Below are 22,765 nucleotides of genomic sequence, written 5' to 3' on the forward strand. Positions count from 1 at the left end.
GCGTTAACTCTGCTCATTAAACAGAGGATGTCATCACTCGGCACCGACGCTGCATGTTACATGTCACAGATATCCTCCACAGGCCGGCCTCTGTCCACCTCCGTCCACAACATCCTCTAAATCTGTCAGTGCCGCAGCGAGCAGAGGTTGGTTTCCACCGTTTGAGTCCGCGACGCCCAGCTGCAGCCGCACGTACACAGGTGTGTGTGTGTGTGTGTGTGTGTGTGTGTGTGTGTGTGTGTGTGTGTGTGTGTGTGTGTGTGTGTGTGTGTGTGTGTGGTAAGGGGCACGAAGAGTGCCACACATCGTACTCTGTGTGTGCGTGTGGACGGATGTGTGGGTTGGCGGTCGGTCCGTCCACATGCTGAGAGGTGTAGGTGTGACGCTTATTACAGCCCCCCCTCCCTCAACCACACACACACACAGACACACACATGCACACAACTCTGCACACAGGCCAGATAAGCAGAACAGGACAAGATAAGGAAGCATGGCCGACCCAGTGCAGCCTGATGTTCTGATGCCACCAGCGCATAAAAAGACATCCAGTCCCAATTTTTTTTTTTTTTTTTTCTTAAATCTTTATTTCAACACTGTTTTAAGTTTGAAGAAAGAGAAATTAGGTTTTATTTTGCTGCTACGGTTTTAATACAGGAAAGTCGAATGTCTTCTCGCGGTGCGCCCAAATTTCATTAGTTCTACCTGCAGAATCACCTGCATAAAGTTGCAGTAAAAGATTGTGCTGTAAAAACCCAATTTATTTTAGTTTTGTGTTGTGAAGGTTCTTGTGAGGAAAGGAAAGGGCTCATTAGGACTCAGCCTCATGCCTACCGCTCCCTCTAAAGTTGTGTTTCAGCATTGCAACCAAACCAGCTCCATGACTAAAAAGAGGCACGAAAATGTATTTTCGACTCACGTTGAAGTTAAATTTGATCCAATTTAACTTTATATTTCTTTTTTTTCACCTGATATCATAATTAATCAATCAATCAATCAGCTTTATTTAGATAGCATGTTTAAAAAAAACTGCATGGGTAAACAAAACAATTTACATTTATACATAAAAATACATTTAAATGTAAGTTAAAAAGCATTAAACTTATAAAAAAAAAGAAAACAAAACGGGCTCACAATAAGTTCAAATGACTACATAAATGAAATCACAATAAATTAAAAGCAATCAAGCAATAAAAGTCTGCTTCATTTACACCTTTCTGAATGTCTGAACCGTTTCCTGTTTCCAGTTGCAGGAACTCCGAGTGCGATCTTTATCTTCAGCTGAAATAATAACTGAACAACCTGCTTTGCCGTCTGCTGATCGCATTTCACGGCGTGTTGAACTGCAACTGATGTCTGCCATTTGTCCGAGTGAATAAAACGCCACCAGTGACCATTATGCTACATAAGTCACTGACTGCTCAGATTTGAAGATCTCATTGGTTGCTCTTCCCCTCCGCTACTAGACTAAATAGATATTCTTAGCCCCTGTGGTAGCAAGTGTATGTGTGTGTGTGTGTGTGTGTGTGGGGGAGACTAATATCGCCGAGCGCCGAGGCCATAACTCAGCAGCAGCAGCAGCAGCAGCAGCAGCAACAGCAGCAGTAGCGTGCGATGCAGATAGTGTTTACTGTATCCAAGCGGCGCTATTAGCAGCGTGTCTGCAGGTATTTGGCCAATGGGCGCGCATCCAGCCCAGTGGCTCCTCTCATCATCATCACTCTCGGTGAGACCCGAGGCACATGGGGAGAGGTGGAGAGGAAGCCGGGCACCTCCAAGATGGATGCGTGTTATTGTATGTGGGATGACAGTGTGTTTCAATCAGCTCCTCCGCCGCCGCCGCCCTAATCCCAGGTAGAGGCGGCTGAAGTGCTGAGTCAGTTAGCTCCTCATCGATCCATCATGGTGGGTTAGTGGTGGGCAGGTGTACTCTGCCGCTCCCCCGGGGGGGGTGGTGGAGGGGTGGAGGATGGGGGGAGATACGGAGGAAACACCTGCCCGGCGCCGGCCGGGACTTCATCATCCCTCCGTTGGTTCCCTTTGTCTCGCTCTGCCCGCAGCTCAACGTCGGGGACGCGGGGAAACTGTGAAAGCAGCACTTTTTCCGCCGGTCGTTTGTTGTCCATACTCGGGAATTAGGAGGAGGAGGCGGAGGAGGAGAGGATTTTTTTTCCCTCCCCCATGCCTTCCACATCTACCCAGCCTCCTTTGCACGCACTGAATGGGCCGCACGCAACTCCTTTTGGAGATCACAGCCCGCTTAACCTCCCCTCCCTCCAAAAAAACACAGCCACCGAATCTTAATTTTATTAAGCAATCCCTGTGTTATCAAAATGAATGCCCTTTTTACGAGAGCTCCGGAGGGGGGGGGGTGGGGTTGGGGGGGTGGTGGTGGTGGGGGGCTGACTCTGGCAAGCATTGGGGGTTATTATTGCATTTGAGAGCAGTGCGACAGCGAGGGGTGAGAGTCTATGTTTCTCCTGCTGCAGGCAGTCAATTAGTGCCAGAGGGAAACACAGCACTCCTCTGTTACTCTCCGCTGAGGAGCTGTAAATAAAGGTTTTTATTACACCTCGCTATCTGCGCCTCCTCTCCCCGCACATCAATAGGCCAATGCATTGGACTGTTTCCTATAATCACTCCTCCGCTTTTTTGCGATTTCTCCCCCGAAAGCACAAAGGAAGGTCACAGGCACCGAGTTAGGAATGTCACGGCGGTCGGCGTCCTGGAATTGATTGCTGATTTTATAATTCCTTATGCTTTGACTCGCACGAGGGGTTCTGTGGTCCGTATTAATTTGATTTAATAAGTGGAGCCATTTTGGAAATGGACTGGGCGAGCCGAGACACTCTTATCGCTTCCCAGCCGCGTTTGGATAAAAGCTGCAAACATCTGATTACAAAGAAAGAGGAAAAACTAAATTTGTCTGAATGTTAGTTTAAGATTATCAGCATATATGTAGATGTGCAATTACACATAGCAGCCTGAGCAAATAGTTCAGTGTAGATAAACTTTATTAACTTTCCCAAAAAATATACACGCTGGCCATAGATCATGATCATTTTTGTCTAACAGTTCTAATATTATTTTAACAAACAAACCTTTGGACTGTATTTATAGACATCGACACACACACACACACACACACACACACACACACACACAGAGTAGACAGAACAATTTTTAATGTATTCGTATACCTAGAGCAATGTTTTTTGCCCAGACTCTGCCAAAACAGTCATGATTGCTCATTTTGACTTCTCATGCCTTGTTATTGAGACCTTTTAATGCATTTTTTAAGATTTTTAAAGGTAGTAGTTGTTGTGGCAGTGCTACTATTTACTTTACGTTAGACTTGACAGACTGCTGACAAATGTAACATCCCTTACCAAGACTTTTGCTTATGTAATTCACAAGTTTTTTTTTTTAAATATGTTTTTCTCTGCTGCTCCTGTGAAATCTCAAGCTAAAAAATGACACAGACTTTGCTTTGTTCACAAACATGGATGCATTGTGAAACACGCCGCAGCTACCCGGAGAGAAACATAATCCAAGGCCACTGTACCCAACTTTAGCTCCTGTAAATTGAATGCTGTTTCTATTTATATTTGGTGTGATTTACACCCAATTTCCTCTTTGCAAGTGAACAGGAAACAGATGCAGGGACTTGTTCATTTCCGAAATTCCTCAGAGAGAGATTCAAGTCAACACCAACGTGTGAGGCTGGCTTTGTACTCGCATGCAAAAAGGTAGTAGACAGCGACTAAATTGACTCCCTGGTTTCCCTGCTCCGAATCTCCATTTCCTCACAGTTTCCACTTGCGTATGTCCGTCTGCACAAAGCCAGGTTATGGCGGGCGTGCAGGCAGGCTTCCCTAATGGAGTCACGGAGCCAAGTGCACGCCTTCTCAGGACAAGGTCAGCCTTTACAGCCGAGGCGCAGTGGATGCTGAAGGTTAGGGTTTGCGGGGACATTCGGTTCATGATAGTATTTCAAATGGGAAGACAAAGTAAACACATCTGAGCGAAGCTGGTAGGCAATGCAATAAAATTATTTGCAGGGGACACTGTAGTGGCTCACAAATGCGCGAGGAGTTAATTTAGGCAGAGCAAACTGCCGTGCAAGTGCATCCCAAACAGAATATATTTTTGCAGTAGCTAACAGGCCAATAATAAAAATGTGTTCCCTGTGATTACATTAATTATGAAAACAAATAGAAGCAAATATGATTAAGGCTTTGAGATGATTGCAGATAATCCAATAGCCAATAGCATGTGACACTGGGGGAAAATAATACTTTAGTGTCGAGGAATATTGGTTGACATTTACAAGGTGGTATAGTTTAAAAAGAAAAGGCCCATCTTTTCATGGACCATGGTGCCATCTAGAGGATGCAGGCGGGAAAAACAGTCACTGTGTATGTCTTGTCGAGATAGTAGAGCAAGTCGTATTTTTTTTTTTTCTCCATTGTCATACTTGGCCTGTGTTTGGACATTTTCAGTGTATTTGGACAAAAAAAAAGTATTTTGTGATGGAATTACAGTTTTCTAAGAATATTATATACAAAAAAATAAGAAAAAGGACATTGAAGTTCCTTGTTCAGTACTGCCCCCTACTGTCTGATCGATACGATACTGAATTTAAACTGAACAACCAGAGCAGCATTTTCTTTCTCTATACTACCAGAGCAGTGTACAGCTTATCTATATAGTGTATATCTAAAGAGATGTGCATATGCGTGTGTGCACATGTGTTTGCTCTCTATTTTCACCCACGCTGGCTGATAAGAATAAAAGGGGGCGAAAGGTGATATTCATGCCATTCCTCCCCTCTCATGATTTGCAGCTCCAGCTCTTCCCTCACAAAGATTTACAGTAGGGGAGATTTTTGCTGACATGGTGCTCTCTTCGGCCGCTGCCTATCAGATATATGGCAAACCATAATTTGAAGGTGTAAAATGGGTATAAAACTTGTATTAATAATTTAATCGCATTTCTAAGTGCTGCCTTTTAGTCTACGATGGGATGTCATCCCCCTCTATTTCAGATGACCGCTATATCACTCATTTACCAGAACAAAAAAAAAAAATTGCTATCAGGACAAAGACTGTGTAGATTGTGTCGTTGTAATGTAAATCACGGCAACTCTTTTATGGGCGTCATTAATATATATTTTTTTATTTTTACTCCATTTAATATAAATGAACTCCTAATTGCATTTCAATGTTAGGTCTCTCAAGATGGACCTAATTAAAGGCCCGGTGCCATACCTAATAGTGTTAACACAGAAACTGGCACTAGTCATAAAATATATATATGGGTATATATATATATAAATATATAAAATCACGAGTTGCCAAAAATGTCCAATGGTCGGACAAATCGGCCCCCTCGATTGCACCACACGGCTTCGTGTGGGACTGTTGATTTATCTTTGCGCCAGAGAGCAGTTAAGAACAAAGGCTGAGGGGTGTGATCAACAACCAAACAAACATGTTGTCCTGAGGTCGGGCTGGAGCAGTGTACACAGAGCATCCATCAAACTACATCTGTGAAGGGCTGATAGTGGACTGTGTACTCTCACTTCACTCGTTGCACAGACCCAGATGTAAACAATTCATTCCATTATGAGAGTATTTATCCTCCAGCTTTTATCTCTTGGCAGATCTGTTATAAATATATTGTATAATATCGCTGGAATGAGCCAGCGTGATGCCATTTAATTTCACTTTGAGTGCATTATTCATTGTTGTGTTGTTTGCTTACTTTTAATGTTCTGAGAGGGTTTTTGTTTTCCACCTTCGGTGTGAAAGTTTCCAGCATGATTGCGATGCTCTGCCACGCTGTGATATCACCATGCCAAGCCATCAGTCAAAACACAGCCTCGAGAGAATTAATAGGTTGGGCTGTATTGCTAAAGAGACCTCTGCATTACGGTGCAACATAATGTCAAAACTGAGCTAATTCTTCAGATCAGCTTCTGTTTTCATCTGCGCCCAAACATTCAGCAAGTCATTACTTTTTAAGCAGAGCCCCATATAAAGCATTAGTATGATTATATGTTTCTGAGAGAGGGTTGGTTTGAACTCAAAAGCAATGGTACGTTAAAACACACACACAAACAAGACAAAACATTTTACACATTAAAATATGATACAATATTAAAATATAGACTCTATCCCACAAAAACAGGGTAAATTGTGACCTAAAGTGAACCATGGTGCGCATTATTTGTAATGTGCTGTTTTTTTTTTTATGAACCCATGAGTCTGTAGTAAATTGAATCGAATTTAACATTTGAAATAAATTTGTCACATCCATATTTACCTTCAAAACCATTGTTTCCTACTCAATTGTTTCTTCACGTTTGATTATTTAAGATGAATGGAGCAGTGTAGCAAATGCGGTAACTGCAGTAGAACAAAAGAGTCAAACCTCAACGCTCCTTTGAATTTGAACTATGAACTGATCATAAATACTCGTCATTAATAGTGTCAGAAAAACATTACCCTTTTATTGGGGCTGTATTTTCCTCACACAGCACAATAAAGTTAATGACAGACATTGTCCAAACCATAAAACAGTCATATATTTGGAGATGCTGGTCAGCTTCAACAAGGCTCGGTCGCATCAGGCAAATAGATCACAGCCACAATCAAGAGTATTTTTGCCAGACTGATCTAGCGTGAGATCAAAACACGTATGTTTCCACTATGACAGCTGAATAGGGCTGGAATGTACATCCTCACACTTTTGCTGTATAATCTATTACACACTAAGCTTTGCTATGTTGCACATCCATAAATATGGATCTACAACAAATTTATGGATCAGAAGTGAAACCTGCTCTCTTGACACTGAAACCTGATGCAGCCATCGCCGAAAAACGTTTGCAATTGTGGCACGAGCGCAGTACTTTTGTCATGTGTGAAGGATTTGCAAAGAATACTAATGGTACATGCCAAACGCCATAATACAATAACAACAAGTAGCAACAGTATTGCTCACCTAATGTGGTTGTAGTAGCAGCGTTTACGGAAAGTGTTGATGTTTCTGGGTTTCATATCCCGACTCTGGCATCTGTTATTCAGTAAAATTTGCAAAATACTATAAAAAAAAAATAAAATTATTAATTTGGGTCATTCCTTTGTATTGTCAAATTTAAAATGCAGATGCAAACTTGAATTGAGATTTGATCTCACAAAATGCTGTCAGATGACATGGCATGATTCATTTCAGTTCTTCACTCTTAATCTCATTTGATTACATACTACATATTTGATACCACACCTCCGATGTATCCTGCTTTTTATCTGACACTTTGACAAGCTAACATTTCGCAATACACGTAAGCATACAGACTACATCTGTGGAAATAAAAAAAAAAAATCAATAGCCATCAACTAGTACTACTTAACTAAACAATTTCAAAGTATTTCAAAAAATAAAAATAACTTGGAATGCTCAGCATTAATCGAGATTCCAATACAGCTTTAGGTAAAAGGAGAAGAGTCACGTATGCATTATATGTCTAGATATATTTTACTTAAGAAAATTAGGCACCTCGATTTGTAGACAGTTTCTGTACAATTTGTATTTGTGTTTCTTCATAAGAAAAATATAATCTCTGTTTGGAGGGAGGATATTTAGCTCAGTGGATGCTGAGAGAATTGTTCACAAACTGCCCAGCGGGTGGCGCACATTATTTTGGAAGCGCAGTTTATTTTATTTTATCATTGTTATTAACTATTGACTAATTGTAAATCTAAACCGAGCTGCTGGCAGACGTAATGTTTTTGATTAGTTATGAACCAGGTTGGACTTGCAGATAATTGAGTTACACTTTTATTATTATTATTATTATTATTATTTTTTTTTTAAAGAAAGAGTGACAGAGAACATTAGATCTGAATATCAGAAGTGGGGTGGCGAATGGACGTTGTTTGGAACTCGAAGCGAAGTTCTAAGAGAACGGTAATAAAAGCGTGGAAGCGGGTGAAAGGCTAAAGTCTTAACATGCAGAAGTTCTCCGTGAGGCTGCGGGAACAATCGGCTCAGCAGCGTCATCGCCGCGTGGATCACATGTGTCTTAAGTAAATATAATTGGCTTAAGCTCGTTTGGCGAGTGAAACTCTTCACACTAATTGGATCGGAATTAGGCTAGTCCCCACTCCGGATCAGACGGTGGCGGTAATGCACCTCCTTCGGTTATTGTCAACGGCCGTGGGCGAGCAGGGCAGCTGGAGGAACGCTGGCTCTCCGACGGGGAAACGACATCTGACCAGGAGAGACGGCTCGTCCAATCAGAGAGCCGAGAGGACGTCACGTGATCGAGCCATTTCCGTTCCAGGGAATATCTGCAAAATGGAGGTGAGGCTCTTTAAAACGATATTAAAACATATTACAGCCGTGGAAACGTGCTGAAAACGTGCTGTTACGAGTTCAGTAAGGCGTCGTAGCTCCTGCGAACTGTGTCGTTTTGCCACGAACAAGCGACCCTCTTTAACATGACGCTGAACACAGCACGCTCGTGTCAAACGCATCTGACGGCCGCCGCTATGCGAACCGTTATTCCAAATGACCACCAATAAAACAACTGTCTGCCTGCTGTGCGCGATGTTGCGAAGAGTCCCGTGTGAAACAATGCAAAGCTCGATATTCATACATTTGTTCTGTGCCAGTATCGCTCGGTAGTCGACGAAGGGCTTTTTTAGGGGGGGGGGGGGGGGGGGGAAATGGGAGGTAGAAATTGGCCGAAGTGACGCGAGCGCTAACCGGGGCGGTTTGACACCACGTCCGCCTCGTTCTCACGCTTCCTTACTCTCACGCCCTTCTCCCAGGATCGCAACGGGAAGGACCCGGAGCAGCTGAGGAAGCTCTTCATCGGGGGTCTCAGCTTCGAAACCACCGAGGAGAGTCTGCGGTCACATTTTGAAAAATGGGGCAGCCTGACGGACTGTGTGGTATGTCTGCCTGTCTATCCATCTGTCTAGCCATCCGTCTGTCTGTCTGTCTGTCTGGTCCCATTTCTAAAAAAATAAAAATAAAAATGGGGCAGCCTGACGGACTGTGTGGTATGTCCTTTTTTTTTTAATCCAGCCATCTATCTATATATATCTTTATCTTTCTTTCTTTATGAGTGTCAGGTTGACCTCAATAACAGCCTTATGACTGACGGCGCACACCCTTTTAAGCGCCTCTCTTAGCAAGTGTGCATTGTCCTGCTGCTTGCAGGTGATGAGGGACCCTGGCACCAAGCGCTCAAGAGGATTTGGCTTCGTCACATACTCCTTGGTGGAGGAGGTCGACGAGGCCATGAAAGCGAGGCCTCACAAAGTCGACGGGCGAGTCGTTGAACCCAAGCGGGCCGTGTCGAGAGAGGTGAGCAAAAAAAAACCAAACAAAAGCAGCCAGGCAGCGTCCCCTGCAACGGCATCTCTGTGCTCTGTCATTCCCTCTCTTGTCCCCAATGATCCCCACCCTTGTCCCAGGACTCCAACAAACCAGGCGCCCACCTGACGGTGAAGAAGATCTTTGTCGGCGGCATTAAGGAGGACACCGAGGAGTACCACATCCTGGAGTACTTTGAGAAGTACGGCAAGATCGAGTGCATCGACATCATGGAGGAGCGCTCGACCGGGAAGAAACGTGGATTTTGCTTCGTGTCCTTTGACGATCACGACACGGTCGACAAAATTGTTGGTACGAGTCTCCAGCGTTGTTTATAAGACACTTTGGAAGTTAGTAAACATATGAGTGATGCAATAGTGTTTTCTGTTGGTGTTTGTTTTGGGGATTTTTCACTGTTTCTCTTTCAGCCCAGAAATACCACACCATCAACATGCATAATTGTGAAGTCAGGAAAGCGCTCTCAAAACAGGAAATGAATGCCATGTCCAGCAGCAGGAGTAAGCACACGGTTGAAACTGAGAGTCAAGCGGTACTTATCGCCCAGTATCGGTCATACTTTATGGGAAATAACATATTTTTATATCAGGCAGGGGTGGAGGATCTGGAAACTTCATGGGGAGAGGTGGCAATTATGGAGGCGGTGGCAATTTTGGCCGAGGTGAGTAGTGTCCCCGTCAGATGGGCCTCTGACCCCAACCGCATTGGCGGTGGTAATTTACTCTGTAAACTGAAGTTTTTGGACAAGCCGTGGGGTCCTTGGGCGCAAAATGTGGAAAGATTGTGTGTTTGCTAGCTTTGTTTCAGTGCTATAGTCTAAAGACTGGAAGGTTATCGACCCTTGAGTAAAACAAAATATTGATTAGAAAAATACAAAGTCTCCAATGCTTTTTACTTGTTTCTTAGTAAGCAATTTAAGTATGAATTATTTCACTGCTGGTGAAACTGGTGTGAACGGGCAAAAAAAAAACAACCTCTCAATTAGGATTAAAAAATAATCTTAAAAATAACCTTTTATAGCACTTTAGCCGTAGATTCAATTCAGTAAAACGGTTATTTTTAGCAATTTCCTCTAATTACTAATTTTTATATTGTTTTTCATCAGCAGTTCACGGAAAACATCATGAACAACATCCTTTATGACACATAGCTAAAAGTTGCATCACCATAACGGCAGCGGACGAAAATATCTTTGAACGCGGTGATGTCACTCAACTGACTGAGCCACCTGCTATCTCCCTCAAACCACATTCCGTGTATTGATAATCCTTATGTTGTGCGTGTGAGGGGACAAAAAGAAAAACATCCAAACACGACAAATGGTGCTGTCCAGCCGTCGCTCCCGTCTTGACGAGCTGCTCGCTCTCAGATGCTGTTCTTCAACTGTTTGTAGGTAGAAGGTCTCGTGTTGCGATGCACCCTGTGTGGTTTTGCAGAGCTTATGCAGCTGCACGTTGTGCACACGCTTCAGAGGACTTTGACAGGAAGCTTTCATTGGTGGATGCGCAGTATGTTGTGCAATATGTATATGTAATATATTGCTATATTTATTAAAGTGTAAAATCTATTCGGCACGATTCAGTATGATTATTTCATACTTGTGCGTATGTTTTAGGTGGCTACGGCGGTGGAAGAGGGGATTACGGCGATGACTTTGACAATGGTGAGTCATTAACTGCCAGGCAGGTTAAACGCTAAAGGGTCGAAAACGCTCAGGCGTGTTTGTCCCTGTGAACTCCGTTTCTCACCCGCAAAAAACAACATGTCTTCTTGTTTGTGAACACAACCCCTTAACAAAGCCCTCTCAGTGTTTTCATGTTTGCTGCTCTTGATTGCAGGCCCGGGGGGTAATTATGGAGGCGGGCCGGGTTATAGCGGAGGCCGGGGAGGGTACGGCGGCGGCGGCGGCGGCGGCGGTCCGAGTTACGGGAATCACGGCGGCGGTTTCGGTGGAGGCTGCGACGGAGGTTACGGGGGCAACGGAGGTACAGATTGAGAATACCTAAAGACAACTGAGCGACTCCATGACTTCAAGCCACAACTTCATATCCGCCGTCACGTCTTTAGGGTACGGAGGAGGCGGGAATTACAATGACTTTGGTAATTACGGTGGACAGTCGTCCAACTACGGGCCCATGAAGGGAAACCACTTTGGCAGCAGAAACTCTGGTGGACCCTACGGCGGTAAGTGTAATTTCAGATTATACTCACTTCACCGTCAGGGAGGTGCCGTTGACTTTGTCTAATTCTCATGGCTCGCCAGGAGAGCATGGAAAGACCTCACCTCCACAACATTTTAAAAACCAGCCTTACCACCACATTTGGAACCACATATTTGTATGCCCAAAAAAAAAGCAACCTTTCACTGCATTCATGTAATCTCTCATCATGAGCATATTATGCAGCGTTAACATGCAAACAGGGAGCTGGGTTTCATTCCCGCTAATCCCGTCTCTCATCGGAGCTGTTGAACTGTCTGCACGCAATGGCTGTGTAGATTAGATCACGGGTGGGATTATATTTTTGGGGCGGGGGGGGGGGCGTCTGCCCCTTCAACGTGCTGAAAATTTTGCCCCCTCCCCCTCCGAACTACAGGTGGCTACAGCTCTGGCGGAGGCGGCGGCTCAGGCGGCTACGGCTCGCGGCGTTATTAAGTGTTCTCGTTTTTTGGTAAGTGGCACTCGGTGCGACACGGCCTCTGGTAGCACAGTACAGCGTGAGCCCATAAAAGTGCAGATTAACTGTTTTGTTCTATCCTGTATGTCCATTCAACAGGCTTCAGTTCTTAGCAGGAGAGGCGAGGAGGTGAGCGAGAGGAAATGTCAGGAAAGCCGCAGGTTACTTTGAGGCAGACTCACCTGAGAGCGTTTAGAGGAACTCGAGTCAGACATTAACTGCAGCTAAAATGGGAGAAGTTTATGGAAGAAGGACTGTAAACACCAGACATGAGTGCAGACGATCCCACTCCTTAATTATTGTGCTAGATGTCCACGCCCATCCCCCACCAAGCTTTTATTTTCCTTTTGACCATCTGAAATGTGTGTACTGTGCCTATGGTGTCAGGAGTTTAAAAAAAAGAAAGAAAAAAGAAAAGTACATTGTGTTTTGTTTTTTGTTTTTTTTTTAATTCTTGTTTTTATATGGTAAGTTCTCAGTTGGTAAATGATTCTTTGTTTTTATCAAAATAATGACATGGTGACGTTGGGCCTTCCGTGCTAGAGTTACCTATGTTTTCTTTTAAAGGTCATGACTGCTCAAAGTGTATGTTGATTTTTTTTTTTTTGTATGTAAAAGCACAGTGTGTAAATCCTTCCTCGTAACCCGTGTCTACAAATACAAAGAAAGTGTGACTTAGAACTAAGGGAATCCCTCACTCATTTTAATACCCAGAAGAAGAAGAAAAAAACACACAGAGAGATTGACTAGATTGTTGAAAATATTTTGACAAGTAGAAAAAAAAAAAAAAGGAAAATAAAGTTGTGTAGTAAAGTGTCACGCAGTTCAGTCCGTTATTGGTGCAGAAAAAAACAAATGGTTTTGCCGTCTGCTCTTCATCAGCACGTTGAGTTTTACTCCCTGTTGATTTGAGTGCAACCAGGACACAGTCTGGTGTGATTCTGTGTGGAGAGTTGTGGCAGCGTTGAGCGAGTAGGATTTAGAGGAGCCACAAGCACCTGCAGTCGGGCCCCTCGGCGTCGCTAGTGGTGGAGGATTGACTGTCAGACAGCACATCTTCGGCCCCCAGCACAGTGGACCAGGCAGCGTTTTGAGAGGGAAGGGAGAAGGCAGCGCCGAGCGCAACGTCCACGGAGGAAGCTTTGCAGTGTGGTTCCTGGTAGGCAGCATCGAGGCTAGCTAAACCCTCCAGCAGCAGCAGCAGCAGCTGCCAACCACCGCTAGCCAAGAAAGACTAGTCCCTGGACACTTGGGGAGATCCTGTTCACAGTCAGATACGGCCAAATTGTAGACTTAAAAAAAAAAAAATTAGACAATATGGAGAAAAGGGAGTGAGTATTTCACATAAAAGCTAACTTAAAGAAGATGGAGCAGGTAAGAGTAACCACTTTGCTTGATTTGCAGATGTGGAAAGAGGAAATCTCTTCTTGCTGAAAATCTGTAGAGACCTGATAACATGGAGGGTTCTGGATGGGTAAGACTTTTTTTCAAAATATTATCCAAAGGCTGCAAAATGTTGTAATCTGACCATGCACATGTTAAGAGAAAAAAAGGAGGTGCAAGGATTCCTTTTTTTAGGTAACCGAAGCAAGAAAACGCTCACTTTGACCGTTGCAAACGGTGGTGATCTTTACAACAGTACCTCCATGTCAGATTACCTTGACTAGAAGTCATTAAGATAACGTTGATGGCTATGAAACACTGTGGGTCAAATGGCATATCAGGTAAATAACCAGCGTACATTCATTATCGCTATATAATTTCCGAAGCGATGTGTCACTCTGCCCTAACCCTAAGAAACACTTTTACTTCGAGTTATCCCAGGTTTCATAGCGAAACATTGCAACATGACTCTAGACTGCATATTGAGAAATCTCTCTGTGCTAGAATTCCATACCCATGGTCCCTCGCCATCCCTCATCACTATATAAACAAACAACGTTTTTTTTTTTGTTTTTTTTTTTAAAAGAAGGAGGAAAAGCTTTTAATGTCGTAAATAATATAAGTACCCTAGCTGAATCACAGTGCTGTAACATTCACCAGTATTTGTTTGACTTAAGGGTCTAGCAATCAAAACTTGGATAAACTATTTCCCTGAAAGCCAAATATTTATATTTTCCGTTTAAACTATTTTACGTCAGCTTATCACATGACTGAGGCGGAGAATGCTTAAAATAGCAACACGGACACAAGGGACTCTACACACTACAGTCGTTCTGGAATTGGATAAATCTGTTCAAATGTTGAAGTAAAAGTTTATTTTGTTTTTCAAGTGAGCTTACTACACTTGGCTTCAGCGTGCTTGTGGAAGACTTCCATCATTTATTTTTGAGCCTTGTGTTGTTGATTGATTTTCAAAAGGTGTCGCTATTCATTTTTTTAATTCTAAATCTGAATATTCAGAGCTGTACGTCTATTTTCAGGTCCCCACAGGTAAAAACTATTAATAGTTTTTATTGAGATGCAGGGTTAGTGTTGACACTCTGCTTCTAGTAGTGCTAGTCCATTTGTAAAAGTGCCATAATTGTAACGTGTTAACCCGAATAAAACACCTTCCCTAACGCAAGAGTGTTTGTCTTGACCGTTTCCAGCTGCTCTTCTTGCTGCACAACTTTTCGTCACCGTCAAACTCGTTTTGCTTTTGTACCTACTCCAATCCTTGGAAGACGCCTCGGAGTCTGTCTGTCCAGGGCCGACTCACTAGTTTAACCGCGTGAGCGAGGACCAAACAGGCTTGGCGATCAAAGGTGGTATTTGTGAGTTGCACGTCTCTTGTGTGTGAAAGTGCATGTGGGCCGCGTAGTGATTGCGCAGGGCTTTAGCTTTTCAATGGGCTCGCCCGGTGGACCATTGTGAAGTTGTCATGCGCGGTTCACTCTAAGCATACTCCTCTTGTGACGCGCCAATTGTGCCCTTTGTTGTGCAACATAATGAATGCAGTGGGCGTGATTTTCTTTTCTTTATTTATTTTTTCGTTTTTCTCGCGGCAGGAGTTTCAAAGTATTAAGCGATTTGGGTTACTGTGAAAACAAGCTTTGCTCCTAACAAAAGGCAAGCAGATTGCCGGAGTGGTCTAAGCCAATAACTCCTTTGTGTCCGCACAATATTTCTTTTCTGCTCTTTAGTAAGCCCCTTCGGAGCAGCCTCCCAAGGCAAGAACCGACAGGAACATGCGGTAAGTTATGTAATTGCGACCCGGATCTATCGCCCTGGTGCAGGCCATTGGCCCCCCCCCCCCGGCCTGCCCTGCAGAAAGTGGGACACGAGCAGTAGCTGTAGGGGATACTTTATTGGAAAGCACAGAGGAATATAAAAGAAACTGGGCTGCAAATTATAAAGTGACAGTTATAAAATATGAGGAACGTATGATTGAGGCAACCATTAGCATACACAAAGACTTATGTACAAAATATATACACATACAGTAACATATCAATCTCAATCAAATAATATTCATATATATATAGATATATACACACACAATGTCGGTAAAATAATCTTGGAGGGTTTTTTTCCTTTAAGAGTACAAAAGTGAAATATCAAAAATATTACTACATACGGAAGAAGTGAGCAAGAAACTATACAACAGCTCCGCCACGACGACTAAAACCTTAAAGCTGAGTGACTAAAAAAAACAAAATATTATTGCATAGTAGCGAGTAGCGGCACTAAGACGGCTAGTGAGCTGGCTAGGCGTTGGCCGGCGAGGTGCCCGCCTGCCTCTTGAGCGGCGGGGCCTTGCGGACGCGTGGCACCAGGAAGACGCTGCCGTTGGTCGACTGCTGCAGCGAGTACTCGGCCGGCGAGTAGGCGCGGCCGTTCTCGTCCCGCAGCGAGGCAAACACCTCCATGTAGAGGCTGCTCAGCTGCCGCTTCATCTGCCGCAGCGCGGCGGCGTTGCGCCGCTTGTCGGCCAGCTGCTGCTGGCGCTCCTCCCGCAGGGCGTCCAGCTCGCCCTCCAGGCCCACGATGTTCTCCATCTTGCGCTTTCGGCAGTTCTGCGCCGCCACCTTGTTCTTGCCGCGGCGGCGGATGTCGCGCACCAGCGCCAGCTGCGCCTCGCTCATCTCGTGCTTGGACATGACCTCGTTGAAGTCGTCCACGGGCAGGTTGATGATCATGTCCACGCTCAGCGGGATCTTCAGCGCCTTGGCCCGGGCCTCGTCACGCGAGAGCCGCGTGTCCGAGCGCCGCTTGAGCTTGTCCTTGGTGAAGGGCGCGTCGCCGGAGCCGCCCCGCTCAACCGGCGCTGCCAGTTTGGCCTCCGGTGCTTCCAGTGGCGGCAGCAGAAGCAGCGCCGACTCGGGCACCGTCTGCTGGAGGTCGTCGGGCTGGAAGTCCAGTGAGAACATCTCGGAGTAGACGGACTCGGCGCTGCCAGGGTTCTGCTCCATCTCCTCCGTGTCTGAGTCGCTGTAGTGGCAGGAGCCGTCGCCCGACACCGACTTCCCCGGCGAGCTGGCGTTGGGACTGGTGTGCGAGGAGATTCCCGAGTCGGACTCGGGCAGCTCGGCGAGGTCGCCCTGGTCGAAGGCGTTTCCGGGGGAGAGGCTGTAGAGGTCAGCCGGCGCCAGGGTCGGCCTGCTGGCATCGCTGTCAGTCCCGTCGGGGCCGCGCCGCCCAACATTCTCCTCCAGGTCGGCGCCAGCGTAGAACAGGTCACCAAAACATTCTGCGTCCTGGCCGAGGTCGTCCGGCTCCGGCTCCGGCGCTGGCACTACGCCGGGGACGGCGCCATCAAATGTGTTCATGAACTCGGCAGGGCAAACACTGACGTCTGCTGTTGTTGTTGGTGTTTCCCCCTCGCTGAGGCTGCTCATGTTGTAGAAGGTGTAGTTTGGACTCTGCTCTTCGGGGCTGTTTGCGAGCGGGTAGGTTGAATTCTCCAGGGAGTCGTCCACAGGCAGGTTCAAGCAGTTCTGGGAGACGGAACAGAAAAATAAACACATTAGTCGACCAACGCTTGTGGGATTTGAGCCGTTCCAATAGTTAAATGTATATTTGTGAATAAGAAGTATAATTTGGATTCTACAACTTCATCTAGAAAAGGACCCATCTTGTAGTTCAGAGGTTCCTACTGCCTCCCTGCACGCTGTTTAGACAGAATCCAATATTGTTGGAACAAGAGAATCTACAAATAAAACGTTCCAGGTCTTATCTGCTGTTTGCTCGAGTAAATATGGGAAACCCTTTGATCTGATGCATAGTGAGGACCGTCATCCCGCCCATGCTAACACAAAGTGAGCGGTCAAAGCAGCAACCGCTCCACCCTTCAGCCAATGCAAATATGAGCTGCTTGCAAATCTCACGCTACTGCAAAAGATCGCTAGAAATCGCTCCTCCACACCCTCTGCAGCCCGCTCCCTTTCAAACCTCACTTGGCGAATTCCCTAAAAAAAAATACCAAAGTGGTTATAATTGTGACCACAGGAATTCTGCGGGTGCACCTGCCACCTGCCACCTGCGTCCGTGCCTTGGTTCTCTGCGCTCGGACAAAAACGCATTTGTGTTCCAAAGGTGGGATTCCTGCTGCATTCTTTGGTCAATTGTTCTGTCAAATCCCTGCACAGACCAGTAAGTATACACACATACTTCCTTTACCTGCAGCTCCGGGAGGGACAGGATCTCCATCCAGGTCTGCTCCAGATCCGGGGACATGGTCTGTGTGGGTGGGGTCAGGGCGGCCGGCGGCACTGCCGGCTGTTCCGGAGACATCATGGATACCACGTTTGTATCCAGGCAGGTAGGGGAGTTCTGCTGCACAAAGACAAATTTCAAATCAGTTTTTAGACATTAAAGTTGGAGTCACCCTGCACTCACTGATTCACACTCACCTCTGGCTCCTCGATGGGAAATGTCTCAGCTAGGAGCTGCAGGCATTCGTCAAAGGACATGGGGTCGCCGCTAACGTCTGTGAAGCTGACATCCTGCAACAGAGGTCAATGAGCATTCTTTTAGGATCAAAAGCTATCTTTTAAACAGGCGGTGCATTTTTTTAAGAATCCCCCAGTCTGTTGAGCGCAGGTCTCAGCAGGGTACTCAGCAAACTAAAGCGGAATAACCAGCAGAAAATTGTAGGGCCACTTATGTTTTCCTAATTAAGCAGGGTAAGGAGGTAACCTAGCTACAGCCAATGGGAAAAGAAGGCAGGAGTGGTCCTCCTCCCCCACCTCCTCTCCCTCCGGCATGACTAACGACAGCCACGTGCTCCCCGGAACGTACCTGCACGACCTGGAGGGGCTTGGCGGGCGGCCGCAAGGGGCCACTGGGCGGCGGGCGGGGGATGTACTCGCCCGTCTCCTCGTCCAGCTGCAGCTGCGCCAGCAGCGCCTTCTCCTTCTCCCGCAGCAGATGCAGCCGCTTCTGCTCCTGCAGCTCCAGCTGCCGCTGGTGTTCGTGCTCCTTCTGACGGTGGTTGTAGTCGAAGACCTCACGCCGGGCGCCCAGGTCTATGTCCTGCTCCCACAGGATGTCGATCAGGTTCATGTCCTGCGGAAAGACGGCGTTGTTAGGCTGCGGCCACGCTGGTAGAAATGCAAGCAGGGACTGGAGCAGAGGCAGAGAGAGCATCCCTGCTGTGGCACGTTGCTGGTGCGCCTGCCACGCCCTGTCCCTCAGTATCTGCTGCCTGATAACAACACTGGCACAAATGTCAAGGGGGAGGGAGAGAAGTCTCGTGAATAATAAATACTTTTCTTTCTTTTCTTGTCGCCACGCACTGGACGGACCTCATGCCTGTCACACCAGTTTTAAACTGTACAGCATGACTTCTTTTGTTCCAGTCAGATTCAGTGATAGCATGCTGCTATGTGCTGCGTAATGGCATAAGCTGCATCTTGTTGTAGTCGTGTTCTCCGAAGAGAAAAGCCTCATCTTTAAATTCTTTACATGCATGTTTAATAAGTATTGTTAGCAGCCTTCTCAGAGCGACTACTTTCACGAGTTCTGTCCAACTTCAAGCTCCCAGTATCTTCGTTTTGCTATTAAAGTGTCCATGTGTGAAAATCTTTTCGACCGCTAGATGTTGCAGCTCTGCGCTGTACGAGCACCACAACAAACCGGCTCCCTGCACTTCCTCCACGGCCTGCGGTGTGAAGAGGTGCGAACTTCTACCGAGCAAATGGAGGCATCACGCGACAGCGTTTTGGAAATGTAGTAAGTACATAATATTGCAAGTGAAAGGACGTCCTTCCTGGCATTCCTTGCCGTTTTTCAATGCTGCAATGCTGTCTTCTCTTGTCCAAACTGCCCAACAGTTATAACCCTGAGGAATGCTGCAATATCATCACTCCATTTTCTATCAATCTGCATCCTGCACTCAGGGCTACGGGGGTGCTGGAGTCAATCCCGGCCGTCTCACAGCCTCCAACTGAATAAAACTATTTGCATGTGACCTGAGCTGCCCACTTTTTCTGACTGCATAAATACACAACAGACTTCCCGTCACCTGCGCAGCTTTATAAAACAAGTATGTTTAACTGTGCCACTCTTCTATTGGGGCCTCTCTTTACAGAAGGAAGCAATTTCACAAGGCCCGTGGATGTTGCATAAGATCAAGATGTCTGAGCATGTGATCCCTCCTCCCTCCTCCTTTCCTACCCTCCCTCCCCAGTTTAGGTATAAACGCTACCACAACGGGCAGACTTGGCCTCGTAATCGCCGACAGTCAGCCGTAGAAAAGACAAAGCCAGGAGGAAGCTGAGAGGGAACCGAGAAGGAAATAATGCCCAAAGCAGAACAATGCGCAACAATGAGGATGTGAAACTGATGATGGCACATTCTTTACAAGCTTTGTTCTTGGATTAAAGAGACGCGCACTCACACCTAAATGATACGGGACACAAACCAACCAATGTGAAATAAGTGAAAACTAAGTCAAGTGCTCCAATTCAAACGTGCCACTGCCATATAAAGAGCCTAGTGGCTGTTGTTGCCTCCCAGTTGCATCAGAGGCCTGACTGCTGATGGATTACACATTACCGAGGCCACCGACACAACCGGGCATTATGGCCTTGCTCGGAATGAGAGAGGGCCCTGAAAATACGTCTGAGCACTCCTCTTGAGGTCACCTATGTTTTCCAAACTAGAAAACCACGGACTTGTCCGCTGGCCGCACGGCTTATCAGATTAGTCATAGCAGACCTTTAGAAAAGAGAAGAAGAAGAAATAAAAGAAGCCACGAAGAGGATGTTTAGGGCTAAACAATGTTGTGTGTAACAGTGTATCATACCCCCACAATGGAAAATTCAGATCAGACCAATCAGAACACACTGATAAATGTATTGCGTTTCCTTCCTGAACCGCTCTGTGAGTGGGTCTGTTTGTGCGGGTTGACAAAAATGATGTCACCATCACAAGACCTGGACAGGCACGAAAACAAGGAAACAGGCTCATTAAACTTCCCCACACATGCACGACACGCAGCGCACGGCCAAACAACATGCGCTGGGTTTAAAATATAATCTAGACGGGCAACACACAGACACACAAAGCAGACACAGGAGTCCCACAGAGCAGACATATGTTAAGATAACAAGGCAGCTAATGATTCCTTTTTATAATCGAAGTGGGTAGGAGAGGACTGATAGACGGTGCGAGTGTGTCTCTGCGTGGGGTTGTTCATTTACCTCTCCCCTCAGCCAAACACTGAGGCCTGGTGGTGGTTTATGATGCCTTCTTTCATCACGTCAGAGTGGGACACCCACCCTTGACCATGGATGATGAAACGCAGCTGCACGAGTTCCAAAACAGCCATTTAGGACCCTCATCCGTCAAGCGTGCACTCCCAGTGACCCTGACTTATGAAAGGCTCGGCCAGAGAGGATGTGAAGGCCCCATCACATGGAGGACCAGCAGTCCCAACATCCCAACCAAAGTGGGGGGGGAAATGTGCTTTTTGTGTTATTTTTTTTCGTACGTGTTAACACTGACAGAGATCAAATCAGCAACAACTACAACCGGGGGGAAAAACTCAGCACCACCACCCAGTTCCAGTGAGGTTTGTCTAGATTAGATATGGTATCACATGCTCAGAAAGAGACAGCTGAGCGAAAAAGATCTTGCTTCCCCTATTTAGCAAAACCAGTAGGTTTGCGAGTCATGTGCAGTCCGTTTTTCCCCATACACAAGCCTTTTTCAATAGTTAAGTGCGACTTTCAGCCTGACCAACTTCACATTTCCGTCGACCAAACAACGTCACAGCAGAGTGACTTGCACAACTGAAAGCAGACCAGAGGTCACCCAAAACACTTTCACTCAGTGTCTTACTTATTTTCAATCTTTTTTTTTTCTTTAAAAAAAAAAATAAAATAAAAATAAATAAATAAAGTTTCCGAACTATAAACCTGTCGTCTGAGCCATGCCAAGGTTGTCACTACGTTATTTTGAGAAATATTTAATCCGTAATTTTAAAGAAAGTTGCCTCGGGTCTGCCTGAGAGGAACTGGACCTGCCGGGACACCGTCACCTCGGCCCCGGTCAGTCCCGTCTGGTCGTCGGCTCTCTTGTTTACCTGGTGACTTGAATGCGTCACGTCCATTTCCATCGTCATGGAGGCTGTGTCGCCGTCAAGAAACGTCTTTAAGGTCAACCAAAATGGTAATTCCTTTCTTCCAAAAACAAATGTCAGCAGCCCAGTCGACTGTAATGGCGAGCAGTCCGGAGCGGCAACTAGCTGCGCTGCACGCACGGGGAAATCTTACTTCCTTTTAATAAATGAACGTCAATGCGGAAATGATGGCCCTGCCTACCGGCCCGCTGTGCCGGGATCGTCCCCCTCGCTCCAGCCTATGAGGCGTTTGCGGCTGCGTGCGTGCGCGCGCGACGCAGATGCGCCACCGTGCGTAAAACGCGCACAGCTTCCAGAATAAACGCGTTACGCAACATTTTGATGTAAGCCCAAACGGTGCGCTATAAAGTGTGTGGAAGTAGCTGAAGTTGATGTGCACCTTCCAACGCGCTACTCTGTTAAATAGTCCGCAAATACACCGACGTTTTGATAAGTGTTGCGGTTTATCAACGACTCTGCGTGTACTTGTAAAGGCAGGTTATACCCCTCCACCACCTTTTCCCAAATCCATCCGAATAAAACTTTGAATTGGTGCATGGCTCCCCCTGCTGGTCATTATGCTAGGTGTGGAGCTGGAGGCCCTGGGGCCCTAAAGTCCCGTGAACCCTCAGATCGATGCCATCCACTTGGTCACATGTGTGAGCTGACGTTGCAAAACAACAACCACCTCGCATCATCCTTACATACAGAATCACACCTTCATTTATGACTTCAAGCAAAGGCTTGTTGAGGCTGGTGTAGAACCATTTTCAATGCCTTGTGTTTGTTTTGTTTTTTTCAATAATCAAATCATTTGTTCATTATTATTTATGAAGCCAAACATTTACTTGTTTCTTTGATGCAAAATAACAATCATAATACTTTCCCTAACCAAAATCAATGACAGACTTCCAACATGAGAGCATAGTGGCATCAGTTCACCAAACAACCACAAGGCTGTATGTCATTTATTCTATATATAGAATAGAATAGATAAATGCACTTTATTCATCCCAAATTGGGAAAATACACTGTCGAAGCACCAAAAAACAAAAAAAAAAAACAAAAAACACAATATAAAAATAAACTATACAGTAATTACGAGAAACGTTCAAGTCAATCTATATACAACAACAG

General features: G+C 45.7%; 2 protein-coding genes across 7 annotated transcripts; one reads left to right on the forward strand and one right to left on the reverse strand.

Annotated features, from left to right (window-relative positions):
- Positions 1 to 8,029: 8,029 nt before the first annotated feature.
- On the forward strand, positions 8,030 to 14,039 carry hnrnpa3 (heterogeneous nuclear ribonucleoprotein A3). Of its 3 annotated transcripts, none has more exons than XM_076040295.1 (11): positions 8,032 to 8,367; positions 8,838 to 8,960; positions 9,232 to 9,378; positions 9,489 to 9,699; positions 9,816 to 9,905; positions 9,995 to 10,066; positions 11,021 to 11,068; positions 11,244 to 11,390; positions 11,473 to 11,589; positions 12,001 to 12,075; positions 13,486 to 14,039. In XM_076040295.1, the coding sequence occupies exons 1-10, from the start codon at positions 8,191 to 8,193 to the stop codon at positions 12,057 to 12,059; spliced, it is 1,191 nt and encodes a 396-aa protein (XP_075896410.1). In that variant the 5' UTR covers positions 8,032 to 8,190; the 3' UTR covers positions 12,060 to 12,075; positions 13,486 to 14,039. The 3 variants fall into 3 exon arrangements, with proteins under 3 accessions (XP_075896411.1, XP_075896410.1, XP_075896409.1); XM_076040294.1 differs by lacking the exon at positions 13,486 to 14,039 and adding an exon at positions 12,181 to 12,897 and having other exon boundaries at positions 8,035 to 8,367; XM_076040296.1 differs by lacking the exons at positions 11,473 to 11,589; positions 12,001 to 12,075; positions 13,486 to 14,039 and adding an exon at positions 10,799 to 10,913 and having other exon boundaries at positions 8,030 to 8,367.
- A 1,311-nt stretch (positions 14,040 to 15,350) lies between these two features.
- nfe2l2a (nfe2 like bZIP transcription factor 2a) lies at positions 15,351 to 21,848 on the reverse strand. 4 transcript variants are annotated; one of them, XM_076040291.1, is made up of 5 exons: positions 21,593 to 21,848; positions 18,304 to 18,570; positions 17,916 to 18,008; positions 17,674 to 17,835; positions 15,351 to 17,000 (listed from the first exon to the last, which is right to left on the reverse strand). In XM_076040291.1, the coding sequence occupies exons 1-5, from the start codon at positions 21,629 to 21,631 to the stop codon at positions 15,771 to 15,773; spliced, it is 1,791 nt and encodes a 596-aa protein (XP_075896406.1). In that variant the 5' UTR covers positions 21,632 to 21,848; the 3' UTR covers positions 15,351 to 15,770. The 4 variants fall into 4 exon arrangements, with proteins under 4 accessions (XP_075896406.1, XP_075896405.1, XP_075896408.1 ...); XM_076040290.1 differs by having other exon boundaries at positions 17,674 to 17,838; XM_076040293.1 differs by having other exon boundaries at positions 17,683 to 17,835; positions 21,593 to 21,847.
- Between the last annotated feature and the right edge of the window lie 917 nt (positions 21,849 to 22,765).

The sequence above is a fragment of the Nelusetta ayraudi genome, unplaced genomic scaffold (genome assembly GCF_046127955.1).
Source record: "Nelusetta ayraudi isolate G7.1 ecotype Tasmania unplaced genomic scaffold, CSIRO-AGI_Nayr_v1 ptg000060l, whole genome shotgun sequence".
Taxonomy (NCBI): Eukaryota; Metazoa; Chordata; class Actinopteri; order Tetraodontiformes; family Monacanthidae; genus Nelusetta; species Nelusetta ayraudi.